The following is a 24,725-nucleotide window of genomic DNA, read 5'->3' as shown; positions in this document are numbered from 1 at the left end:
TCTATTCGATTGAATTGGGATTTTGGCAAGTTCCAATGTATAAATGAAATGGTGCATCAAATGCTTATGCGGATGTTTAGTAAGTATAAGTACTAACTTTGAATAAGCTTATAAAGCGTAGAGTGCAAAATATTGTCAAAAAAAAAAAGAATCGATTCTTTTTCAAAAGTGAACTTGATGAATCGATTCACAAAAAAGAGTTGATTGAAATATCGATTCGTTCGTTTTTCGCACATCACTAGTCATATATGTTTGAACAACAATTTTTAATAAGCAACAATTTTTGTCTCATTTTAATGCTATTTTGCGCTTCAAAATATAAATACTTAAATATTGTAGGCCTTGTAATTTGTCTATTATAAATTCCTTTGGTACGGTAGTATAGTATGTTATAGAATTCCTGACAGAGTTGAAATATTATGGGTTAATATTAAGGGGCGATACGGGGTAATTTATATGTACAGCTTTTAAAGTGGCTTCCTAATTTGTGTCTAATTATTTACTTAGGCATAGTATGTTATAATATAATGCCTGACCGAGTTTGAATATTATAGGTTTATATTATATGGAGCCATATATATATAAGCAGGAGATATTTTCAGATCATCTTCGTAGTCAATAGCCCATTGTGCAGTTCTAGTGTGATGTAAATAAAGTACTACTACAAATAAGACAATAAATAATTTTATTTATAAAAAAACTATACCCCTTATTTACAAAAGAACAATTTCATATATTTTTATTTATTTTTTACAATAAAAACATTAATATATGTAAGAAAAAAAAATTTCAAGTCAAGAAATTTATGCTTATTCACATAATCAAAAGTGATAGATCATTTAGATTTTCAATGCGTTAATTTTATTACGATTCTAATGGAGTTTTTATAAAAATATGCTTGATGAATAAAAATTGGAAAACATTGCAAAATAAAAGTTTTGTTATAAGGAAAGATTGATTTTATGATGATTTATATATTTTCTCTGAAATCTAAATTCTTTCAGTCAACAATGGTCAAGTAACAAACAGATCATATATTCAATTTTCAAGAACTATAGTAAAAAAAAATTTTGGTAAATCTTAAGATTCACTTTTACAACTGTCGACTCAAATGTAATTGTTTTTGTTTAATATAATTACATTTGTTCCTTAACGTCATTTTTTACAAATTAGCACCCATTTATTTAATATTTTTGCTAAGAAATCTATAACAAATTTTTGTGCTGAGATATTTTAATTTTTAGAAAAAAAATAATATTTGATACATTTAATTACTGATTTTTTTAAAAAAAAAACACATTTTGATAAATTTTTCATAACATTAAATTAAAGAAGTTGTTAACGAATTATTTATAACACTTTTAGTGTTTAGAATAGAAAACTTTTAAACACAGTCTTTAAAAGTATTTCAGGAATTATCATCAATAAAAATATAGTTATTATTTGCATATATAGTGTGAAAGGATGGTCATTTGCTCCTCTCGAGCACTTTCTCGATGACAGAAATCAGTGCCCTCTTCTCAGTAGAGTCTGCCAATATGGAGATGTGACTGAGTGCTTCATTGCAGTGCTTCCTTGCCAGCAGTCTCGTGTGATTCAGTCCATCACTCTGAAAAGTAAATTTATTTACAATTTATGAGGGCAAAACATTAAATAAGGCTTTAATCCCTTAATGATCGGTTAATTTTCACGAAAACGGTCATAAAAGTGCATATTTTGCCAAATACACATATTTGATTAGTGCTGACATCTAGTTTAAAATAAACTAACTATCTACAATAACTTAAAAATATCCTGGTACTGCCATCTGGCGTGTAAAATGAGAAATAAAATTTTTTCCGGGCAAAAGAAATGAATTAGTTTTATTCTCATTGGCGCGTTACTACTGAACATTCCAGCCTGTAAATTTCACGGGAGCAAGAAATAGAGGGCAAAACCTCACCCCGTCATTTTCACGGGAGCGAGAAGGAAGGAATTACTGTACAAATAACATGCTGATACTGATGGATCACATGTCAAAAAAAATTTTTTTTTACGGCAGATACTGAACTTTTGTACTTTACCTCCGAAGATGCTGGAAGTGTTGCTCATTTAACAATACCCCAGTGGGCACCCATAATCCCTAAATCACACAGGCGAGCTACATTAGCTACGCCACACTTCCACAGATACCCGTTCATAGGGTGGGCCGGGCCACAGTCACACGACAGAGGACAACACGCAGAGAAGAACATCCATGCCCTGAGTTGGATTCAAACCCGCAGCCATTGGCTTCGTAGTTTGGAGCGCTAACTGCTCGGTCACCTGGGCGTCATGTCAAAAACAAGTTTTACCTTTTAAAAACACTGTTCTTTTTTAAATAATGCTCAAGGAGGCACAATTTCAATATTAATGAATTTTCCATATAACGAACTTATATTGGGATTTAGCGACTTAGTTAAATGTAGGTCTGACTATGTATTTATTTGAGTGCTCCTCCCACTATTGTTTTGATACATTCTGCTTTATAATCGTGTGAGCTGAAGAAAAGACTATATCCTTTTTTCTGGTTATTTATTATATATATATATATATACACTGACTGAGCAAAACTCATGGGATAGCAGGGCTCTGATTTGTGAATGGACAGCACGTGTGACCAACGCCACCTGGTGGCCTCCTTGACGGTCTCAGTTGTGTGTTAGACATTGCTTGAAGTGACTGTGTGAGTGATCAGGTAAAATGCAACGTCGTCGTGAGTTGACGGCATTCGAACGCGGCATGATTGTAGGTGCCCGACGCATGGGACATTCCATTTCGGAAGTGGTTAAGGAATTCGGCTTCCCAAGGTCAACCGTGTCGAGAGTTTACCGTGAATGGGTGAATGAGGGTGTCACAGTCCACAACAGACACCATACCGGGCGACCACAGGCCCTAAATGACCGAGACAGGCGAAACCTGAGACGAGTGGTAACTCAAGATAGGAGAGCAAATGTGCAACAAATCACGGCTGAATTCAACACTGGCCGTGATAGAGACGTGTCCCAGTGGGCAATCCGTTGGAACATGCGTGTTCTCGGGTATGAGAGCCGTCGCCCTACTCGTGTGCCACTGCTAACCCAGCGTCATCGGACAATTCGTCGTGCATTTGCCACCAATCACCACGTATGGGCACTGCAACAGTAGCGTAACGTGATGTGGTCTGACGAATCACGTTATCAACTGTTCCAGGCTGATGGGAGGCACCGTGTGTGGCTCACAGCGCATGAAGCGATGGATCCAGCATGACAAGTGGGCACAGTCCAGGCCGGTGGCCTATCAGTCATGGTGTGGGGTGCATTTTCGTGGCATGAAAAGGGCCCCCTGGTCGTTCTGGATGCCACATTGACTGATCAGCGGTATCTTCAGCTGCTTGGAGACCATCCCCACCCTCTTGTCATGTTTCAACACCCTGATGACATTGCTGTGTTTCAAGATGACAACGCAGCCCCACATCGTGCCAATATCGTCCGTGCCTGGTTCGACGAGCATGTAGGTGAGATCCAATGACTGAATTGGCCACCTCGAAGTCCTGATATGAACCCCATTGAACATATCTGGGATGCCCCCAACGTCACGCTCAGGGCATTGAATCCTTAACCCACGAACAGGCCACAATTGGCTGTCGCTCTGCAGGATGTGTGGTGCCAACTTCCTCCGGACGTGTTCCAGAGCCTTGCAGACTCACTTCCACGCCGTATCGCTGCACTCCGCAGGGCCAGAGGGGGCCCGACCACATATTAGGTGGGTATCCCGTGAGTTTTGCTCAGTCAGTGTATATATATTTTAAAATTTAAAATTTTTTTTTAAAACTATTTTATTTTAATAATATATTTTCTTCCCTAAGTCAATAATCTTAACGACATCCTGCCTGAGATCCGTAATAGAGTCACAGCAGCTAATCGATGTTTTTGCGGTCTTAAAAAGTATCTGAAATCTAACTTCATCAGCAGAAAAACAAAGATTCTGATATACAAAAGTTTGATAAGACCCATTCTTACTTACTCTACTGAGGCTTGGACAATAACAGAAAAAGTAAAGTACACTATTTCTGTGTTTGAAAGAAAAATTTTACGAAGCATATTTGGTGGCCTTAAATGAACAATATCTGGAGAAGAAGAACTAACTCCGAACTTTAATTACTATTTAAAGAACCTGACGTAGTCAAATATATTATAATTCAGAGAATCAAATGGGCGGAACTCCTATCAAGAATGGATAACAACTGCGTTACAAAAAAGATCTTCTCTGCCAGACCATTAGGCACTCGAAAAAGAGGAAGACCTAGACTTAGATGGCTCGACTGCCTCGAAAGTGATTTAAATATTCTAAAAGTCACAAATTGGATGTCTCTGGCCAACTGTAGAAGAGCCTGGAGTTCAACTCTGCGGAAGGCAGGGACCCATCCTAGGCTGTCAGGCCAATGAAGAAGATTTTCTTCTCTAATCATTAATCTTTATTGCTTTCCATGTTTTCTATTATGTATTGTAGTGTAGAAAATAATGCAATAAAAAACTGTAGTTCGTAGTGATTTCTAGCAGCTGTTTTAATGCTACAGTAAAGAAACAAAGTTCAAAAGCAACTAACTTTTCTAATCTAATTTGTAAAAATCTCACATCGGTCCTTCAATGTATAGGATGAGAATACCTCAATAACCAAACTTTAATGAAAATTATGTCTAATATTCCACAGCAGCAATTTCTTCTTAAAGCATGGTAGCAGTTTTTGTTAAATTGCTTAGAGGAACTCTTGTAATCGAGAACACTGTAATTAGATAGATTTCTCTCTGATAATTATTTCCGATTTTATAAATATGGAAGATGACAGCAACTTTCAATGTTTATGTTGACAATATTAAGCTACACAGCGTGTAACTATTTTAGTTTGATAAATAAGTATGAGAGCTGGAAATTTTTCAGTTGTGTGTAAATTTTACCTGTTTAATAAAAAGCTGACTGTTTCAAAATAGTCTGCCTCTAATTTGATTTGAACATTTTGAACTGCTATCTCTTCAAATGCAAGTATGCACTGGTAAAAGATTAAAAGAATAAATGCACATTATTCCAATGGAAAGAAACATATTTTCCCTCGTACTTTTTGATAAGAAATAAAAATTTATTTAACACTTCACAAAATCGCAAGTATTGAATAATTTCTTAGCATATCTCAAATTAAGTATTCTTTATTGAGAAAGGCATAAAAAGTTGAAAGAAAAAGTTTGTAAAAATATTGCTTAGAATAACAAACTGGCTCATGTAAATAACATGAATAAATATATCATAATTATTCCTCATATTTTAATATGAGGATTTATACTTGATTGTAAATTAAGCTTTCCTGCTGAATTAAGTCTCCTAAAAATAGTAACTAAAAAAAAATTTGACTACTGCTTGAAGGTAGTATGAAGGTTATACTTACGTTAATAACAGCTTCATAGGCTTTTTCGACATCACCCAACTTTGAAAACCTTCTTTGAATCAATGGCTTTAATTCAGGATACTTAAATAAAAGAAATTTTCATAGAACAAGCAGTAAAAGGTATGATAAAACATATCATTCACAAAATAATTGTTTTCAAACTGAACCCTGAAATAAGTAACAACTGAACATTTGAATGAAATTATATAGTTTATCTAAAGTAAGAACTCCCCTTGCCATTCGTCTGGACCCGTGCTGGTGACTATGGTAATGAGGTATAACTATTTCAAGTAGGGATGTGGGGCCATTGCTTAAGACAGGTTTTGATGAGAGAAAGGGAATATTTCTCCTGAGAGCTACTCTCCCTGAAATGCGCTATTCTTGTTTCCATAGCAGTAGATGTCCTCAGACTTTATTGGCTGGGAGAGTAGACAAATTATAATAATTGCGAGTATTAAAATTGAGTTAAAAGACTTGATCAAAAAATGTGAACCACCTCAAATTTTGATTTTAGCGAGTTTGAATTATTCATGTTCAACAGTATTTTTGAGGAAAAAAAGAATGATTTTCAATGACCTCAGAGTTCTATCAAACAGAATTTATTTTCTAAATTTGGTGGATAAATAATAATAAAAAAAACACTCTCAAAGAATAAAAATCTTGGTTTATTTATTCCATTATAAATAAAACAAAAAACTGCAGATATTATTTTATTTAGTTATGCTTTGTATTCCATCAAGAATGTGAAGTAGCAAAATTTGCGAAACCAGCGATTTCAGCAGGAATGCAATTTTTTCAGCGGGACTGAATTTTATTTAACCATGCAACCTGACTTTTTCCTGTTAGTGGTTTCATTTAAGTTTTTAAATTAAATTTAATTGTTTATTCTGATCAGGGTTACTTATGGCAATATTTGTCCATATTTCTGCAAAATATACAGCATGTTTTGCTGCATTTTGCATGCTCTTTTCATAGTTCAAATATATGTGGTAGAAAGCCTTTTGAGAGTGAAGCCAGAATTTTTTCCAGGAATATAGGTTATAACCTATATTCCCGAAGAAAAAAATTCTGACACTGTTAGAGGTACTGACTCTGATTTCAAATATATTGAAGACAGATGCGGCAGAACAGATACGAATTTCTCGGATTCCTCCGCTTATGAGGATGAATCTGATGATTCATTTTCTATTCCAAATGTTTGTAGTATAAAATGCTTTACCTTAGTATTTCACAAGTTAAATCATAATTTAACGATTAATTTTCAAAATTGAGCTTTTATATGAATATTCTTCAATTAAAAATTTTTGACAGCCTTTTTTTAATCAATTCTATTATAAAAAAAAATCTTTTACCAAAATGTTTGAAAAAAAAAAAAGTTTTCACTAAGAAAAGAGCATTAAAATATTTGTAAATGTGAAATAAGTAACAAACAAACACGTAACTTTTTTAAAACAAATTTTGATTTAAAAAAAACTTACGCAGCTAGATCGTTAAAATAATAATTTTAAAAAATATAAAAGCCTGAAACAAAATTACCTTTTGGCTTGCAAATAACACAGGAGCAGTAGCTAAACCTAGCCTCAAGTCGGCTGTTGTGGGCTTACCCATTTCTGATTGGCTGGAGATAAAGTCGAGTAAGTCATCAATTAGCTGAAGGAAATATTTAAGAAAATTCAGAGAGTACAAAGAATAAGTTTTATTACAAATAAAATAACATTTATAATACACATGAGCAACCTAAAAAGTGTCACTGAATTCAAGGAATAAAACAGTGACTACATATTTCAATGAAGAAAAATGTCTAATAGGGGTGTATGGTCGACTCTTAAGAGTATTAGCAGGGTCATCTTAATACAAGCAGGGCCTCCAGGCAAAAAAATGTTTTGGACCCCTATAACTTGGCATATCGACTAAAAATTTCACATACATAAAATAAAACATTTTTAAGGTATTCAATAACAAACTTAAACACATTTTTATCAACCCAAACACTCAATGCACATAAAATAAAGCATTTTTAAACTATGCATGATTTAAAAAAAAAAAAAAAGGAAAAAAACTAGATGCTAACCAATTGCAATCCTCAAGTAATAACATAATTTTTAAAATCAAGAAGCTAATTAAATTTAAAAAAAAACATAAGGGTACATAACATAATAATAAATTTTAAAAACAAAAAAATTCAAAAGATATGAATTATTTCGTCAGTTAGTAAAAAATCTATCAATGCACATCAGACATAACCAGTTTAAAGGTTGCTATCCCATAGTGCTCTGCAATTCGAAACTCTTTCAATTATTACTTTATTTAACTATAAATATTAAATGGAGTTGGTGGTGATCAAGAATATCTAGAGAAATTAGTTGAAAGCCTAAAAACTTCATTTTAATGTAGACAAAAAGATTTCGGTTGACTTTTTAAGTGGTCCCAGTGATAAACCATTAAAATTATTGTTATTTGCCTAATAACCAATCAAGATTTTTTGAAGAGAAAAAAAATTTCCCATTTTTTATACGAGAATATATTCATTTAAAAAAATATATAATGCAATCTTTTTGCTCTTACAGTATTGCATAAGTGCCGCGACGATAGCAAAAAAAAATTTTTTCCTACATGCAGCACCACCAATGAAATAATTTTTCAGAGCAAAAAAAAATTATCAAGGAAAATTATTTACGATTAAATTATTTTGTGAGCGAAAAACTGGGCGTAGGAAGAAAGACATTTAACATAAATTAACTGATATATCATACCTGAAATGCAATCCCAACATTTCTTCCATACTGGAAAGCCGTCTCTTGAAGTGTCTGATCAGCTCCACCAAGTACAGCAGCCTGCAAATATAAACACAACTTGATTCTCCTCTCTTTTCAGGATCTTGTTTTTATCAAAAATTGATCAATGCTTATAAAAATTTTAATAAAAAATTGTTTATTGAAATCAAGTGTCGCTGGTAAAGGTCACTGAGCAGATAAATAACCTTTGATCAGTTTTTAAAGGCACTGTTTATGTGTGGTCACTAAACTGTTCTACCATAAAGTGCTCTCAAGTTCACGAACAAGTCGCTGGGCTACCAAAGCGGGGGTGCCATATTCTCTGCAGAGGATCAGAATTGTGACGGCATGCCTTCTGAACTTTCCAATGGATGTTTCCCAGATCATCCGCCAATAGCGTATTGTGTAGACATAAATAAAGTACTAGTATTACTATATACAGGGTGATTCTAAAAAGATGGGCAAAAATTTTAGGAAGTGATTGTACACACCCAAGCAAACAATTTTTATCAAAGAATGCATAGTCGAAAACAAAACGCAAAACCGCTAAAGGGCGTCAAAGTTTATGTTCTTATATGAGGCAAAAACACACAAAGAACGATGAAGTCAAGTTATAAAAGCAAATTTAATGGCATGTGATTACAATAAGTGTTCAAAACAGTGGCCGGCAGCAGCTATGCACATAGTACAACCGCGAAGAAAAGATAGGCGAACATTCTGAAACACACCAGATATCACAACATATACTTAGTGAGCGTGAAATCTATTCTGCTCAAAGATTAGAGTATCTAGAAAAACATTTTGTTAAAGGCTGGGAACTACGTGAGATTCGTGTAAGGTGTTTGCTGAACTTTGTCTCAGCTATAAAGCTTTTCTGCTAGTCATGATCTAGGGTTTAGATACAATAGACCTCTGGTTGATGTGCCTTGTTCCTCAGAGCTGCCCAATCTCTAAGCTAAAATAAGAACTTTTCCTTAGAAATCTCAATTTTTTTTTAAAAATGACACTTAGCTGGTTCTTCCATTAAGATTTTCATCTATTAACATTTAAAAAAAATGTTTCAATGTCATAACTTTTTCTGCTATCCCTCCTGCCTTTTATGCTATCCTAAATCTTTTTAAAGTTAAGTATTGTAAAAATGAGTCAAGTATTTATCGGTTAGGAGTAAATTGTTACAACATTTTAGTGGACAAGTAATACATGGCAACCTTTAGGATGAGCACCATACAGAATGACAGGGGTGGTTCTATTGAGTATTGAAGGTAACTTGCAAAACAATCTCTCTCTCACTCTTTCGTCACTCCTCTAGGCATTAGAGAAAAATTTGAAGAAGTAAAAACCAATTTTCAATTTAAGTCTTGTAACATTTTATTTTATTCATTTGGTTGTGGGCATGCGTCTAAGAAAGTTTTTTCTAACTTTACAGAAAACTTGAACCAAAAATTATTCTGAAAACTTAGATCAAAAGTAAAAAGATGGGAACATTCAAAAATATTTGTTTAGTAAATGAATTATACCTACTGCTTTACATGTGTATGCAGTCAGACTGGCTGTCTTTTTGAAAGTCTTTTGGAGATAGTGAGTAAACCTTTCAGATTCTTCTTCTGAACAGTTCATTTGCATAAACTCTCCCTGAACGAGATCTAGAAGTACCTTTTTAAAGAGAAGAGCTTTTTAGTTAGAGCAGAGAATTATTATTGTATTTTTCAAAGCTTAGTTCAAATCCCATTTCGGTGAATTAGAATTACAATTTACGAATAAAATATTAATATTTATGAATATTGTATAAACATTGTATTGTATAAACTCTCCCTGAACAATATCTAGAAGTACCTTTTTAAAAAGAAGAACTTTTTAATCAGAGCAGAGAATTATCATTGTATTTTTCAAAGCGCTGTTCAAATACCATTTTGGTGAATTAGAATTACAATTTACAAATTTGAGTATTAATATTTATGAATATTATATAAATATTATATTGTATTGTATTGCATTGCATAGTGTATATTGTATAAACTCTCCCTGGATGAGATTAAGAAGTACCTTTTTCAAGAGAAGTACTTTTTAATTAAAGATTTAATTAGAGAGATAATTATTATTGTATTTTTCACAGCTCAGTTCAAATCCCATTTCGGTGAATTAGAATTACAATTTAAGCATAAAATATTAATATTTATGAGTATTGTAATGTATTTAATAAACTCACCCTGAACAAGATCTAGAGGTACCTTTTTAAAGAGATGAACTTTTTAATTAGAGCAGTGAACTATTGTATTTTTCAAAGCTCAGTTCAAATCCTATTTCGATGAATAAGAATTTACGAATAAAGTATTAATATTTATGCATATTATGTAAATATTTTTGACACAAATTTTATTTTACTTGGAAAAAAGCAACTTCAATTTTTGTCAAAGTCTATTTTTTAAAATTGCTAATGAATAAAGTCACCTTTTTTAAGTACTCTAAAAAATGAACACATTACTTTTGCTACAAGCAGTTGAAATAATAATTTAAAATCTTCACCTGAGCTAAAAGATGGACAACATCTTCATTTCCTAACTGAGCGAGTATTCTGGCAGCTTGAGCTAATATGAAGTCACCAGCTAATATTGCCTAAAAGGAAAAAAGGGAATATTTTCTTCATTAATTAAACAAAAAGATATCTCAATAACGTACACCATGCATGTTATGTTCTTTATACAAAACCAGAAAACTAAGATGATCAGCTCCAATTAGGCATGCACTCATTTTTGTACAACCGTAAAACTTTTATAAAAAAACATTTTTTTTATTGGATAAAAACAGAAATCTTTGTAGCAACTAAAACTCCTAACATTTCTGTTTTTTCTTTAAAGTATGTTTTGGGAAATTTAATAATGTAAAGTCAAAGGGAAGGGTACCAACTCATGGTTATTAAATATAATTATAAAAAAATTAGTATGACATCTAGAAAAATTAAAATTGCGATGACTGTCATAAATTAGTTATGACTAATTTATGACAGTTATGAACTTATAACTGACATAAAGTAACTATGAATTGTTTTTTTTATGATTATTCCTTTCTATAATTGTGTATTGAAATTTTCAGAAAAGAGCGTTTGAAACTTTAAATAGAATTTCACATACTAGTTAAGTTCTATTTTCCAGTTAATAGTGTAGCAGCCTATGTAGGTTAAAAAAATTATTAGAAAATCCACTGTTTACAAACGTAAATAAGTGTAAATCATTTAATTTTATTTATTAAAATATAATTTAATTCATATTTATTTTTTTAACTTTAATTTTTATAACAAATATACACTGCTTAATATTTCAATTACATCAAAAAATCAATTTTTCAAACATAAAATAATAATATAGTTATAAATTCATAAATAAAATATAGAGCTGCCAGTAAAATTTTATCAAAACAGTACTTGGGTACCTGAAAAAACACACTAATATTTATACATTTCAAAAGGTTGAAAAAATTAAATAATGAAAGAAAACATCAAATCTATTTTTTATTTTGTTTAATTTGAAAAATATTTACAGGTTTCTTTCAAATTAATCCATTTTAGTTTTATTTCAGTTCTTATTTATAAAATTTGTAAGTTTCTGAAAAACCTGAAACTTTCCGCAATTTTTTTTTTTTGCACGTCATTTGCTAGTTAAACATTGAAGTTTTTCAATGATAATCTAATTATTGTTCCAGGAAAACTTAAAATCTCTTTCTAAAAGGATATTTGAAAACTCACTGCTTCCCAATTAAATATTCTGACAACAGAAATACAGTATAGAACCCGTTATCCGGAAATCAGAAAACCAAAAAACCGGAACGAAATTCGGTAAATTTTCCCGCCATTTAAAAAAAAAATTTTTTTTTTTTTTTCCCAATACGATTTTAGAATTTTTCCTTCTTTTTTGAACGATGTTTACCTTACCATCATTTTGGAAATAATCATTAGTGTATTACTTCATCGTTTTAAGATTATTTTCAAATATTTTTTTTTTTAGTTGGGTTAGCAATAAAAAAAAAAACGGCTTTTTGAAGCGATTCAGAAAACCGGAAAAATCAGTTATCCGGAATAGCGATGGTCCTGATCGTTCCGGATAATCGGTTCCCTACTGTACTTTGTTTTTCAATAACTGGAAAGATAGAGGGGTGAGTTTTTGAGTGTTTTTTTTAAAAAAAAACTTTGCTACGAGTCTTTTGGTTCTCCTGGGACGATGGTCAACCTAATTTAATCCACAAACTACATCATTGGTTAACATAGTTTGATAAAGATAAAAAATACAGTTGTAACATTTAGTGATGAATATAACGTTTATCTAAAATAAAGCGTGCATAAAATAATAATATATAAAAATAATAAATATGTTTTTATTAAAAAAAGAAGAAAAAAAGAAAGGAAACCTTTTTTTGGCCCCATAATACATTAACGCTTGATTTGCCTCTTCGAGTATCGGATGTGTCAATGACATCGTCGTGTACAAGGCTGGCAGTGTGAATCATTTCTGCTATAATGGCCATCCTATGTTGAGTATTCAAAAGTCTGAAAACAACAATAAAAAATTCATATCACAAAATATAATTATTCATTGCAAAAGTAAAACCAATACACAAAATAACTTGAACAAATCGCTTCACCAACTAAGAATGGCTATGCATGCACCTTCTACAGAATAAAAAAAAAAAAAAACTCTTAAAAGGACGCTACGCTCAGATTGAAACCCTTCATGACAAATTCTCTTTCCTCTATATAAGTAATTTAAAAACTTCAAAGAATGAGGAAAGTGTTTTCAGGTAAACCTAGAATAAGAGCCGTGATGGTTCAGGGGATATAGCGTTCGCCTTACAACGAGGTGAACTAGGTTCGAACCCCACCAATGGCGGGTCGATACGAATTACGCATCCGGCTTGCACCAACCACAGTGCTGACGTAAAATATCCTCAGTGGTAGATGAATCATGGGTTAGAGTCTCCTTGCTGTCAGGATAACCGTGGGAGGTTTTCGTGGTTTTTCTCTCCATGTAACGCAAATGTGGGTTAGCTCCATCAAAAAGTACACCACGAAAGCAAAATTTAACCCAAAACTTGATTCACGAGTTCGCTTGTCTTCTGGATTGGGTTCAAAATTACAAGGCTACGGAGTTGAACATTAGTAGTCGTAAACCCATAAAATTGGGTAGACATTTCAACAACGGTTATAAAACATAAAGCCTAGAATAAAGCATGAAATTTTAAATGCTGAAAAAAAGTTTTCACAATTTCATTCACAATGCACACAAATTATGTAAGGACTACTTAATAAGGATTATGTAAGGTCTACTTATGTAAGGATTATGCAGTGAAGAAGTTGTCTTGCAATCATTTGTCTTCATTTTGATAATAACAGATAAGCTTCCCCGTGTAAGATCAAATATGGGAGATAATATTGCCCACACTTGACATTTATAAGTCACACAAGCATCCTGTTTTATTGCTATAGCTACTTTACATTAACTATATTGGCTACTACATTTTTTAACAGTAATGATCCTCAATGATTTAAAAACATCATTTTAATTGAACTACATTTAAGCTTCAAAAAAAGACAACATGCGTTGAGTGTTCAAAAATAAGCACCCATTTTGAAGACTTGCCAGGCCTGAATATGTAGATACAAAAGCGATTTGAAACAAAAAATTTTTTAAATTGCAGACGAAAAATGGAAAATAAAGGTGAAAATAACACTACAAAAACCGTAATAGTCGAGAATGAAAAAACAAAACAAGAACTGGATATATTTTTTCACTCTCAGCTACCACTAACATTTTTATTTCACAAAGTGTCAAATGTTTTATTTTTAAGCAAACAGAACTCACCTGTTTGATTCAAATATGTGAAAATTGAGTGCTCTGGCCATCAAGACAATCATCACAGGTCGGAATGCTTTGCCCTGTCCATCAAAATAATAGCTAGAGATCTGTTCTAAGTGAGGGCTTTTTGTCCACAGTTCCTGTTGAATAACACATTAACATTATTCCACAATATATAAATAAGCACACACAGTCGGACTTCTATTTAACGGACTTCCATTTTGCGTTTTTTTTTTCCCGAGGAACCAAGAACATTTTGGAAATTTTTTCAGAAAATAGCTTCCAAATAGCGAAATAATTTTTATAACGAACTTTTCTTTTACATCCACTTTCCCTATTTCTCAAAATATTTCTAACTTGTCAACACATTTCATGGGAGAAATCACTTTGAATTGACTTTCGCAGCCACTTAACTTTTAGAGAAAGCAGTAAAATCCCTTTTATTTTTTGTTTGCAATTCAAACGAAAAACTCAGACAAAACGGATTTTATCTGTAGCAATTAAACTTAACACTAGAAAGACGGAAAATTAGTATATACCTATATTGCCTAAAAGCAGTCAAAATGACTGGATCGTGAATGCATAAATAAATTTTAATAAAATTAATTTTTAACATTTTTTATATTATTTACAGTTATATAACAAGTTATTAGTAAATATTCACAATAAAAAAAAATTATATGTTGCACAAAAAGTCACAAAATTCTAAGAAATTGTGTCGTTATATACATCATTGTTTTTCTAATTGAAATTAAAAGCAGTCAAAATGACTTCCTTAGGCAATCTAGTGTTAAGGACGCACGTAGTGACGTATGTTTAAAATTACTTTTATAATAAATGCAGCTATAATTTTATACATAAATTTAGCGGTTTTTAGTAGAAAATATATATAGCATAGAGTAACACTGGATAATGTTTTCTCTATTCTTGTTTTCCATTCAGATTTCATTTATGGTTAAGATTTATAAAATAAATAGTAGATACTAGTTTGCAAGATAAAAAAGCATAACTTTTTTTAAAACTATGTGTAGTGTTTATGAATTTAAAAGCTGTTTTGTGTTGTTTAAGTATTTCAAATGGGGGGTTATCGCTCTATGAGCTTCCAACTGCGAGTATTACTAGCCAACTATACATTTATTATATTCTGCTGCCTCATGGCTTCATGGTGCTGATAAATTACTACTCAAAGATGACAAGGCAACATGTCTGCATTCAGGAGTGTGCAACTCCCTGCATAGCCAGCATGTTCCCCCATTCTCAATCCCAGTAAAAAAAAATTGAGATACTTAGGGAAAGAGTTCATTATGATCTCAAAGACACCCACTTCCGCACAGAAGAGTGTTATAAACTACTTATTAGCAAATCTTACTTCTTACATATAGTGTTTTCCTGATTGGTAAATTCTTATTTGCCAAGAGAATGCTGCTTACACATAACATTTACAATAATGAGACATTAAAAACAAGTGAAAAGATGGTAAAAACCTTTCTAATATCTGAGTAGAGGTTTAAGAGATCAGGTTCAGCTAGTTTGAAAGGATCTATGATGTCCGATAGTGGAGCTGTTGCTGTTACATAGACAGGAGGAGGTGTCTGGTGCTGATGTGTGGATAATGTTGAGAAGTGTCTCAGTTTGGAAATGGTCTGTCTGCTGGCTTTGCCTATGTGCTTCCCACACATAGAATGAAATAAACCCCTAAACTGGAAAAAACCAAAACACAATTTAAATAAATTATACGGAAATTTATCGAGGATATAATTTTTAAAGGTAGCATATGGCATATCCCTGATAGTAAATACCGTTTTGTTCGATAGTGGGGCTTTCAGGAGAACTCCTCCAGACATCAGTCTCACGTCGTGGCGGGTACCATGGTTACGAGGAAAAGTCACTTCGAATAGGGGTGTGGGGTGAGTAGTTTTGTCTTGATCTTGACATGGGTCAGCGTGAGTAAACCAATCAACACCTTCATTCTTCCGATGCACCTTCATTAGAAATGTGCTCTCGCTTGTTACCATAGCAGCAAACAGCCCTAAACTTTTAGTCTGCAGAAGTTCTCCTCAAAGCGGCACAATAACCAGGGTTTTTATAAAAACTAACTGACCCAGGTAAATTTTATTAAGCATTTTTTTGGGTTTTATTGTGTTCTTTAAAAATTTATTCAAAAATGACAGTTTTTGGATTTAAATTCCAATTTTTATTTCAAAAGTGATCAATTTTAATTAGAAAGAAAATTATAGTAACATAATAATTCAATAATTAAAATAAAAAGTCACTTTATTGTAGTAGTACCATTTTTTCTGGTGGATATTAATATAAGGTTCCTAATTTTTTCCTTTTATGACCAGCAATATAAACGCATTATTGGGGTCAAAGAATTATGCTGTCTTCGTTGCAATAATTTTATTGTTTCTAAAATTCAAAAAAAAAATTTTTCTTTTTTAAACCTTTTAAGTTAGAGTTTTGATTTTTAATTAACATGAAGTAAGTTGCAGCCGATTGTGTTACTTTTGGGTGATTTTTTTAAAACTTTAACTTTAGCGTAAGACAATTAAAAAAAAATCCATCTCATCATCAATTTAATGTTGATCATTTTTACATTTAGTACACAAATCAATAACTAGCAGTGAAAAAACATTAAAAATAAAAATTAGTGACAATTTTGAATTGTAATTGCATGGAAAAATGCAATTACTTTGCCACACTTAAAAGGACGCCATAGTGCGGGAGAAAATTTTCTTCCCAATTTCTCTTTATCCTTCATTACTAATTTAAAATTTAAAGGAAAGAAAAAGTAAGTCCAGGCAAACCTAGAGTAAGACGTGAAGAACTTTTTTAAAACGGAACTAAAACGACCAATAAATCTTCAATCACACATATAAGTTATCACCTATTGATTTTTAACCAATACCTTCGTTCTTTTAACCTTCTTTCGACTTTCCTATGGTTTTTCAGCAATTACTGTTACAGCTTTCGAAAAGCCTTTTTGAAATCCCGATGCTTTTAATCGGCAAGCGCACGACTTGTGGAGATTCCGTCGTTTTTTGATAGATTTTTCGGCAGTTATACCTATGGATTTCTAAATTATTTTAAAATTCCGATATTTTCATAACGGAACTATTAGGCAAGCTACTGTCAGTACTGTTACTGAATCTCGAATCGCACAAATGAGTAATTACCATACGATTTTCCACCACGTTTGATCGATTTTGCACCGATTTCATCGCAAATCTATGTGGTTTTCGATCGCACTAATGACCCAAAGTCAAAGAAATATATATTTTTTAAAAATGGTAAAAAACAACAACTTAAAATTTCTCTAAAATGCCTTACTTATGACAAATAAATTGCAGAATAGATTTATGACAAAAATAAAATTCCACAATTATTCAGAGAAAGGGAATCAAACGATATTTTGTCATCTGATGCTTCGAGATAAACCAATTTAGAACAAGAAGAAGAAAAAAAAAAGAAAGGTCATCAGCCAGCCGTGACCTTGAAGTAAAGAAACAGGAACTAGGAAATGGTCTTTTTTTTCAGGTAACGGAGGTGCACTTAGCCCGGAGCAAAACGCTTCTTCATGAGCATCGGTTAAACAAAACTCAGCGGAATGGATACGTGTCATCAGTAGTTGAACTCAGACGGTCGACTGACCTAAACCAATTTTCCTTAGGAAGTGGAACATTCGAGTTCTTTCCTTCTCTCGCCCCCCTTTCGCGAAGACTTTAGCAAAAGACAATTGCAAGTTTCATACGAAAAAATAACTTTTGAAAATGATTTATTTTTAATCATTTCTATTTGTTACTTAAGATTAAAATTTGGGTAGGTGCTTCTATTATTTGAAAAGCATAAAACAGTGCTGTAAACTAATTTCATCAGATAGAACAAACACTACTAATGTCAGGGTTCTCAATAAAAAAAATTCCCTGTCTTTTCCAGATAGAGTCCCTGCCCAAATTATCAGACGCAAAAAAAGATTCTACGTAAAATCTTAATTATCAGGTGATACTACACAGCTTTATTGCACCTGATAATTAAGATTTTACGTAGAATCTTACAGTGCGTCTAATAATTTATCCACCGACTGTATATACCGTTTTTGAGAAACATTTCGATGTCTAATTATCAAAATATGAAAGAAGGCAAAATTAACGGTCGCCAAGGAACGACTTATGTAAAAAATGGTGTTTAAAAATATGCTAGCAAATCACCACGTTTTTCCGCGAAAATGCGACCCAAGTGCTTCAAAACACACCTATTTTTTTGCATTACCTATTACTCTTGAAAGCTGCAATTATCCCCGGAAAGTACAGCTTTTTTATTTGAATTATAAAGTTTTAAAGAAATCGTATGTTAAAAATTTGATTTCTCGAGAACTATTCAACCGATTTAGTTCAAATTGTGCATGTCTCCATTTAAAATTAAGTTCTTTAAATAACGTAAAAAAATATATGTACCTTACAATTGGGTATAATATGAAAAAAGCACAACTACCTCCACTTACTAGGAATAACATTTACCTTTTAGTTAAATTAATAAACTGAGTTTTAAATATGTTTACTAAATTCATAAACTTCGGTAAAATAACAGTATAAATTATTTCCAAAGGAACTAGACTAATACATTTCCAACCTGGCGAGTAGCGACTTATAAGTTAATACTGCTTACTAGTTAAATTTAGTAGGAATAACACGATCTGTGACGTAGGCTATAGTATACCCAATTGAAAAAATTTTCAGTCATTGTTAAAAAAATAATAAAAATCAAAAAAATAATAGATATTTTTAAAAAAATTTCATAGATGAATGAACAATACATTTTTGAATAAATGAATTTAATTGTGTGCATAAATTTTTCGATTCGTTTAAAAAGCTCTTGAGATAATGGCAAAATACGTAAAAAAAAAAAAAAAAAAAATATGTGCGTGGAGTCCTTTCGCGCGGAAGAAGTTAAACTTCACAACCTGCGACGTTAATTGTAGAAGAATCAGCAGTCGTAGAAGGATCACTAGTTCTATTCAACGACTCTTTCTCCTGCTCCGCTCTCTTCCGTGCTCTGTAATCACAGTAATATTGTGCATTTTTCCCTCATGAACCAGTGGAAGTGCTTGTGGTTGCCTCATCGTCTCGCCCTGATGTATTTGTATTAATGTGAATGCGTCATAATGTAATTTCAGAAGAGAAAACCTAACAATCAATTGATATTCACAAGAGACGTACCTTGACATAACCTTAAATCCGTCGCATTGTCCGTGGGATTGTTTTCACTCATTTTTTACAATTGTTATCCACTAAATTTGAAAATAAAAAATACTACCCTATTAAATTATATGTGTATCAAAACAAACTAAAAAAATATTTATAGAAAAACAATACTTTTATGACTTTTATTATTTTTATGCTAGTGAGAACCAAAACAATATTGGAAATGAATGAGGGAAAACTGGATCCTACCACGTGATTTCCCGGCCAATAAAAATGTAGCGTTAAACGCTTAACGCAACCTTGTTTGAAGTCGCATAAGAAGTATAACTTCAAAAATAAAATCAGCATTGAAAAGAGCAATTTTTTTAAGGCACTCCAATTTCATGCGAGCATTTTTTTTAAAAGATCACTTGCATGAAAACGATAACATTAAATTATTTTTATTAAATTGTTATTCGGTAAAAAATAAAAATTGTCAACTGATATATAAAATGATTCGAACTTTTTAACTGAGAGTTTTAGAGTTAAGAAAAATATAAAAATCTCTTCCTATGCTATGCCTATGTGGATACATCAAAGGCCTTATATATAAAAAAAAAAAAAAAAAACACAATAAAGAATAACATTAAAATGTTTTGCTACTTTTTAAGAACAGAAGAATCGACGGCCTCGCCCCAATATCTGTGGAGGAGTGTATAGCACGATTTTTCGAACAATCGTTCAAAAAATTCTAGGAACACATTCTCAAGACTTCAAGCGTCAACTTTGTCAAATGCATGGATACTTCAATGCATTCAGTAATGCAAAGAACTAGAACGCAACAGATTTTTTTCAAAGCATTTCCTTATTCACTTTCAAAAATGCATGAACTTGAAGAAGAAAAAATTTTATTTTTATTCTATGAAAACGATAATGGCTTGCAAGCCACAGACTAGACTTTACAATTGTTATAACATTGTTAGATAGATTACATTACATTGGATAGATTACGTAATTTTGACATTTGAATATGATGGATTAGACAATAGTTTTTTTAGAGGAAGATTCATTAAAAATGCAAAGGTGTGCATCACAAAAAGAATGCAACCTATGTCAACATATGCGTATTTTGGCGCCTTGCGTTGGCCTTCCAAAGAAATAAAATTCTTGAATTTCAGATTTAAAGGAATTCTCCATGTATTTAAATCCTAATTTTTTTAATGAACAAGTAGGAGCCGTCATGACTCAGGGGATAGAGGGTTCGAATCCCAACGATGGCTTGTCGATACTAATTCCGCATCCGGCTTACACCAACCACAATGCTTATGTGAAATATCCTCAGTGAGCGACGGATTATGGGTTTGAGTCCCCTTGCCGTCAGGCTAACCGTGGGAGGTTCTCGTGGTCTTCCTCTCCATGTAACGCAAATGCAGGTTAGATCTATCAAAAAGTCCTCCACGAAGGCACATTTCTCTTAATACTCGATCCAAGAGTTCCCTTGTCTTCTGGATTGGGTTCAAAATTACAAGGCGACGGAGTTGTCTAAACCAAAAAACTTGGGTCGGCCGTTCAACGACGGTTTAAACATAAAATAAAAATCAAGATAGCTCACATGTTTTAACTTGGGTCGGCCGTTCAACAACGACGGTTTAAACATAAAATAAAAATCAAGATAGCTCACATGTTTTAACTTGGGTCGGCCGTTCAACAACGACGGTTTAAACATAAAATAAAAATCAAGATAGCTCACATGTTTCAACTTGGGTCGGCCGTTCAACAACGACGGTTTAAACATAAAATAAAAATCAAGATAGCTCACATGTTTTAACTTGGGTCGGCCGTTCAACAACGACGGCTTAAACATAAAATAAAAATCAAGATAGCTGACTTGTTTTAACTCAAAAATAGACCACACAAGGGGGCTAAAAGAATGGATACTAACAAGAAAATTGTGATTTTTAAATTTATCACATCATTTGAAAAAAAGTTAACACAGATTATAACTGGCAACAAATGACATTAAAATAGGATGAAAATTTAGGGGGTCGATCACCTCCCTCTTCCCTCATTCTTAGGTGTTTTACATTTATTGTGACGTAACATTAAAAGAAATAATGAATTAAATAACTTCTTCGAAAGTTTTATTAGTATCTAATGATTAAATTGCGTTGGCTACATTGGAATAACATTGCGACTTCGGAATGTTTATCGGTCGCTGTAATGGAAAGGACTGTTTGAGTGTAGTTCTCTCGTATCACAACGTATCATCAACTCGTATCACGTATCATAAATTGGGTCCACTCAACAAAATTTACACTTACTGTCCAATAACAATATAGTTATACTGGCTCTAAGCAGTAAGATTCTGTGTCTAATAGAATGTATCCTTTAACAATCCTTGACATTTAAAATCCTTTCCTTTCAATAATCATTATTTAGACGGAAAAATATTTACCTCCCATAAAAAATTATTTATTTTAGTACATAAAATACTAATTTATTATGTAATTAAATAAAAACGAATTGCTAAAAAAAGTCTTATTGTTTCTGAATTTGAAATTACGAAGGTATGTAGAAAAACGGACAAGAGGTTATCGAATGTCATATGTAAAAAACAATATAATATTCGAATTTGTAACATTCGATAATTTGTACGAGAATAATCAAGTTTTAAACTCGTAGTAAAAATTGCCATGCAGACCGCCTTGCAGCTCACAGATATGAAATTACAGAGTTGAAAGTTGGCTTGTTAAAAGGACCTATTTTAGTTATGTACCTAACAAATTTTTCCCCTTCAAATTTCTAACTTGTTCGAAAATTACAGCAAATTTAAGATCGTTTTTTAAGAATTTTTCTCATTTATTTTGTTATAAATTATGACAATTTATCTATGGTCATAGGAAAATTTATTAATCTCCAGATATCGCCCTTTCATAAGCTTCAGTAGAAGTTGAAAGTAATAGGAAGAAAAAAAAAGAAACAGAATAGATGTTGCCAGAAACGAATCTTTATATTTATAAAAACTAAAGAAAAAAGAAGTAAAAACAGTTTCCAATTTCCACTATTATTAGGATGTAAGCAAGAATACACAACAAATGATCCGTAAGCTAAAAGTGGCTCCTGAAACATTTTAATTTGGCCTGAAATATTAATAATAAAAGTTGCAGAGAAATGTTTTAATCTGTAACTGTAAGTTATTGATCTAATTCAGCCTTTCTCAGAGAATTGGATTAAGTTTCCATTTATCAAGTCTTGCTTATGATAAAGGGTTTAGAGATGATGTTAAAATGCAATTTCTAATAAATTTTTTAAAAAAAATTCAAAATAGAAAAAATAAATAGTAAATAATTTCGTGTTTTGTATGCCTATAAATTTGTTCTAATAACTTGATTTGTAATCTTGTACATTTATTTGCATTAAATATTTTCATTTTTTTTAATTTTTATTCTATGCACTCAAGTGAAAAAATTAAATAGGCAATTATTGGGCAATTAAATTAACTAGTGAGAAAATTAACTGTAAGTCATTCAGATTAGTTTCACAGGGACGCACACGAGAAGTACTAAAGGAAGGCAAGTCTTCATTGTTATTTTTGGGGAGGGGGATTATTTTTTTAAAATAATTAATGCAAATTTGTAGTTTTATAACTGCAAATTTAAGGAATATCTTTGATTTATAAGTGGTCATTTTTTTAATGTTTGAAGGGGTATTTTTTAGAAGAGCAAATTTTGCCAGCCAAATTTATTGTGTCATCAATGTTCTAATTTACAGTAACAAAAAATAGCAAATAAGAAAAGCACATTAAAATTTTTAGTTTAGTTTGAAGGGAACAGGAGTTTTTAGTGTGGAGAATTAGATATATAAAAAAAAAGTTTTTCTTTTATATCTAATCCTCCACCCAAATATTTTATGGGGGGGGGGGTATTTTTTGGATTTCTGTTTACAGTGGGGGTTATTTTTTCCAGCCATGCTCATTATATCTTCAAATTAAAATTTACATAACAAGAGGTGCACATTTATAACCAGTGCATTTGTTAAATTAAATCATTGGTTTCAATTCTTTTTCTTTTGGAAAAGGGGTAATATTTTTTAAAACCTTTTTGGTAGGATTATTATTTTGATAACTTTTATAGCATTTTTATTACACTTGAAAATTATATTGATATTTTAAGAAAAATCTAAGTATTTAAGCAACATATGCTAGTTTTTGGTGAGTATTGTTAACAAGTCTCCTTTCAAATATTAAATTAAGGGTAAAACTTCTCAATTTTGCTAGAATAAATTCCTTGATACCAGTTTTTATATGGTATCACTATGTAAAGTATGGAGCTGAATGGGTAACCAAGTAAATGAGTATTCACGTTAAAAAGTTGAAATCTGTGCTGTACTCATAAGACACTTTTTCATTGGTTTTAGAAATTAAACTGAACTTTAAGTGCTAATCGATTTCATTTAACTATTTTAAGCCTAAACTAAATAATTTTTGCAGTTAAAAAATTTTCTTTTATAATATTTAGACACAGGATTTGAGACCAGGCCTTTAATGTGAGTACACAATCCTATAATTTATGTACGTTTAATGCATCTAACCACTGTTGGTGCCTAACCTCTCTCCATTAAAAATATTGTTCATTCTTATAAATTTTATGATATTTTCCTTTAAAACATAATAATATAGAGTTAGAAAATTGAAAAAATATAATTATTATTAGTATTTGGTAATAAGAAATTTTAGTATTAGAGTAAGGGTGCACGGTTCGCGTTCATTTCAGCGACAATCACTTCATCGAGAGATCATTTCATAGACTAGGTCAGTGGTTTCCAACTGGCAGCCCGGGGGCCGCATCCGGCCCGCGAAGCTTTTTTTTTTTTTTTGTGGCCCGCGAACTAAAATATATTAGTTGTCATTTTTTGCGGACAATTTTCGTTAAAAATCTGTATGGGTTTAAAATACTTTTCTCGATAATAAAAACCCAGTTTCATCGTTTCTGTGAAATTAAACATATCAACGGTGCAAAAAAATTTATTTCTCAGGTTTTGCATCCAAGAAAATATTTATTCAAATACAAAAATAATCGTGTATGCTGCTCTTTTTTATTTCATTTTTTTTTTTTGTATTTTGTGAATATAATTTAGCATGTGTGTATCAGAAATTTTCTCGAAGAAATTCTCGATTTAACATTCTGAAACAACTCATTTTGGACGAAAATATTTACACACACATTTGTGAATTTAAAATGTAAACATGTATTCTCTGGTGGTTGCAGCAGACAAACCTCAATTTTCTCACTGAACATTTTGTGTGCTACTATATAAGTTTTAATACCAACCTTTATACCAAGTTTTAAATCTTAACAAATAGATATCTGTTGCACATTAATTGTTTAACACATAGGTGCACATTAAAGTTATTGTAGTCCGAATTTTTTAATATGCAATTAAATATTTTTAAAAATCTACTTCTTATTTTAATTTGTAATTCAATACTTTTA

General features: G+C 31.7%; 1 protein-coding gene across 1 annotated transcript in view; it reads right to left on the bottom strand.

The window, feature by feature from the left end:
* Positions 1-668: 668 nt before the first annotated feature.
* The window catches only part of qless (decaprenyl diphosphate synthase subunit 1 qless), a 34,770-nt gene continuing 10,713 nt past the window's right edge, over positions 669-24,725 (bottom strand). Inside the window, exons 2-10 of the mRNA XM_087161793.1 lie at positions 15,538-15,753; positions 14,060-14,193; positions 12,609-12,747; positions 10,734-10,823; positions 9,732-9,863; positions 8,190-8,270; positions 6,973-7,086; positions 5,437-5,517; positions 669-1,609 (exon numbers count right to left, since the gene is read on the bottom strand). Of these exons, the coding sequence (XP_087017919.1) occupies positions 1,469-1,609; positions 5,437-5,517; positions 6,973-7,086; positions 8,190-8,270; positions 9,732-9,863; positions 10,734-10,823; positions 12,609-12,747; positions 14,060-14,193; positions 15,538-15,753 (1,128 nt within the window). The 3' untranslated portion in view covers positions 669-1,468. The remainder of the gene's footprint in view (positions 1,610-5,436; positions 5,518-6,972; positions 7,087-8,189; positions 8,271-9,731; positions 9,864-10,733; positions 10,824-12,608; positions 12,748-14,059; positions 14,194-15,537; positions 15,754-24,725) is intronic.

This window comes from Parasteatoda tepidariorum, chromosome 4 (genome assembly GCF_982258835.1).
Source record: "Parasteatoda tepidariorum strain Cologne lab strain chromosome 4, Ptep-v5.0, whole genome shotgun sequence".
NCBI lineage: Eukaryota > Metazoa > Arthropoda > Arachnida > Araneae > Theridiidae > Parasteatoda > Parasteatoda tepidariorum.
Note: the sequence above shows the minus strand (reverse complement) of the source record. Positions and strands in the feature narration are given on the sequence as shown.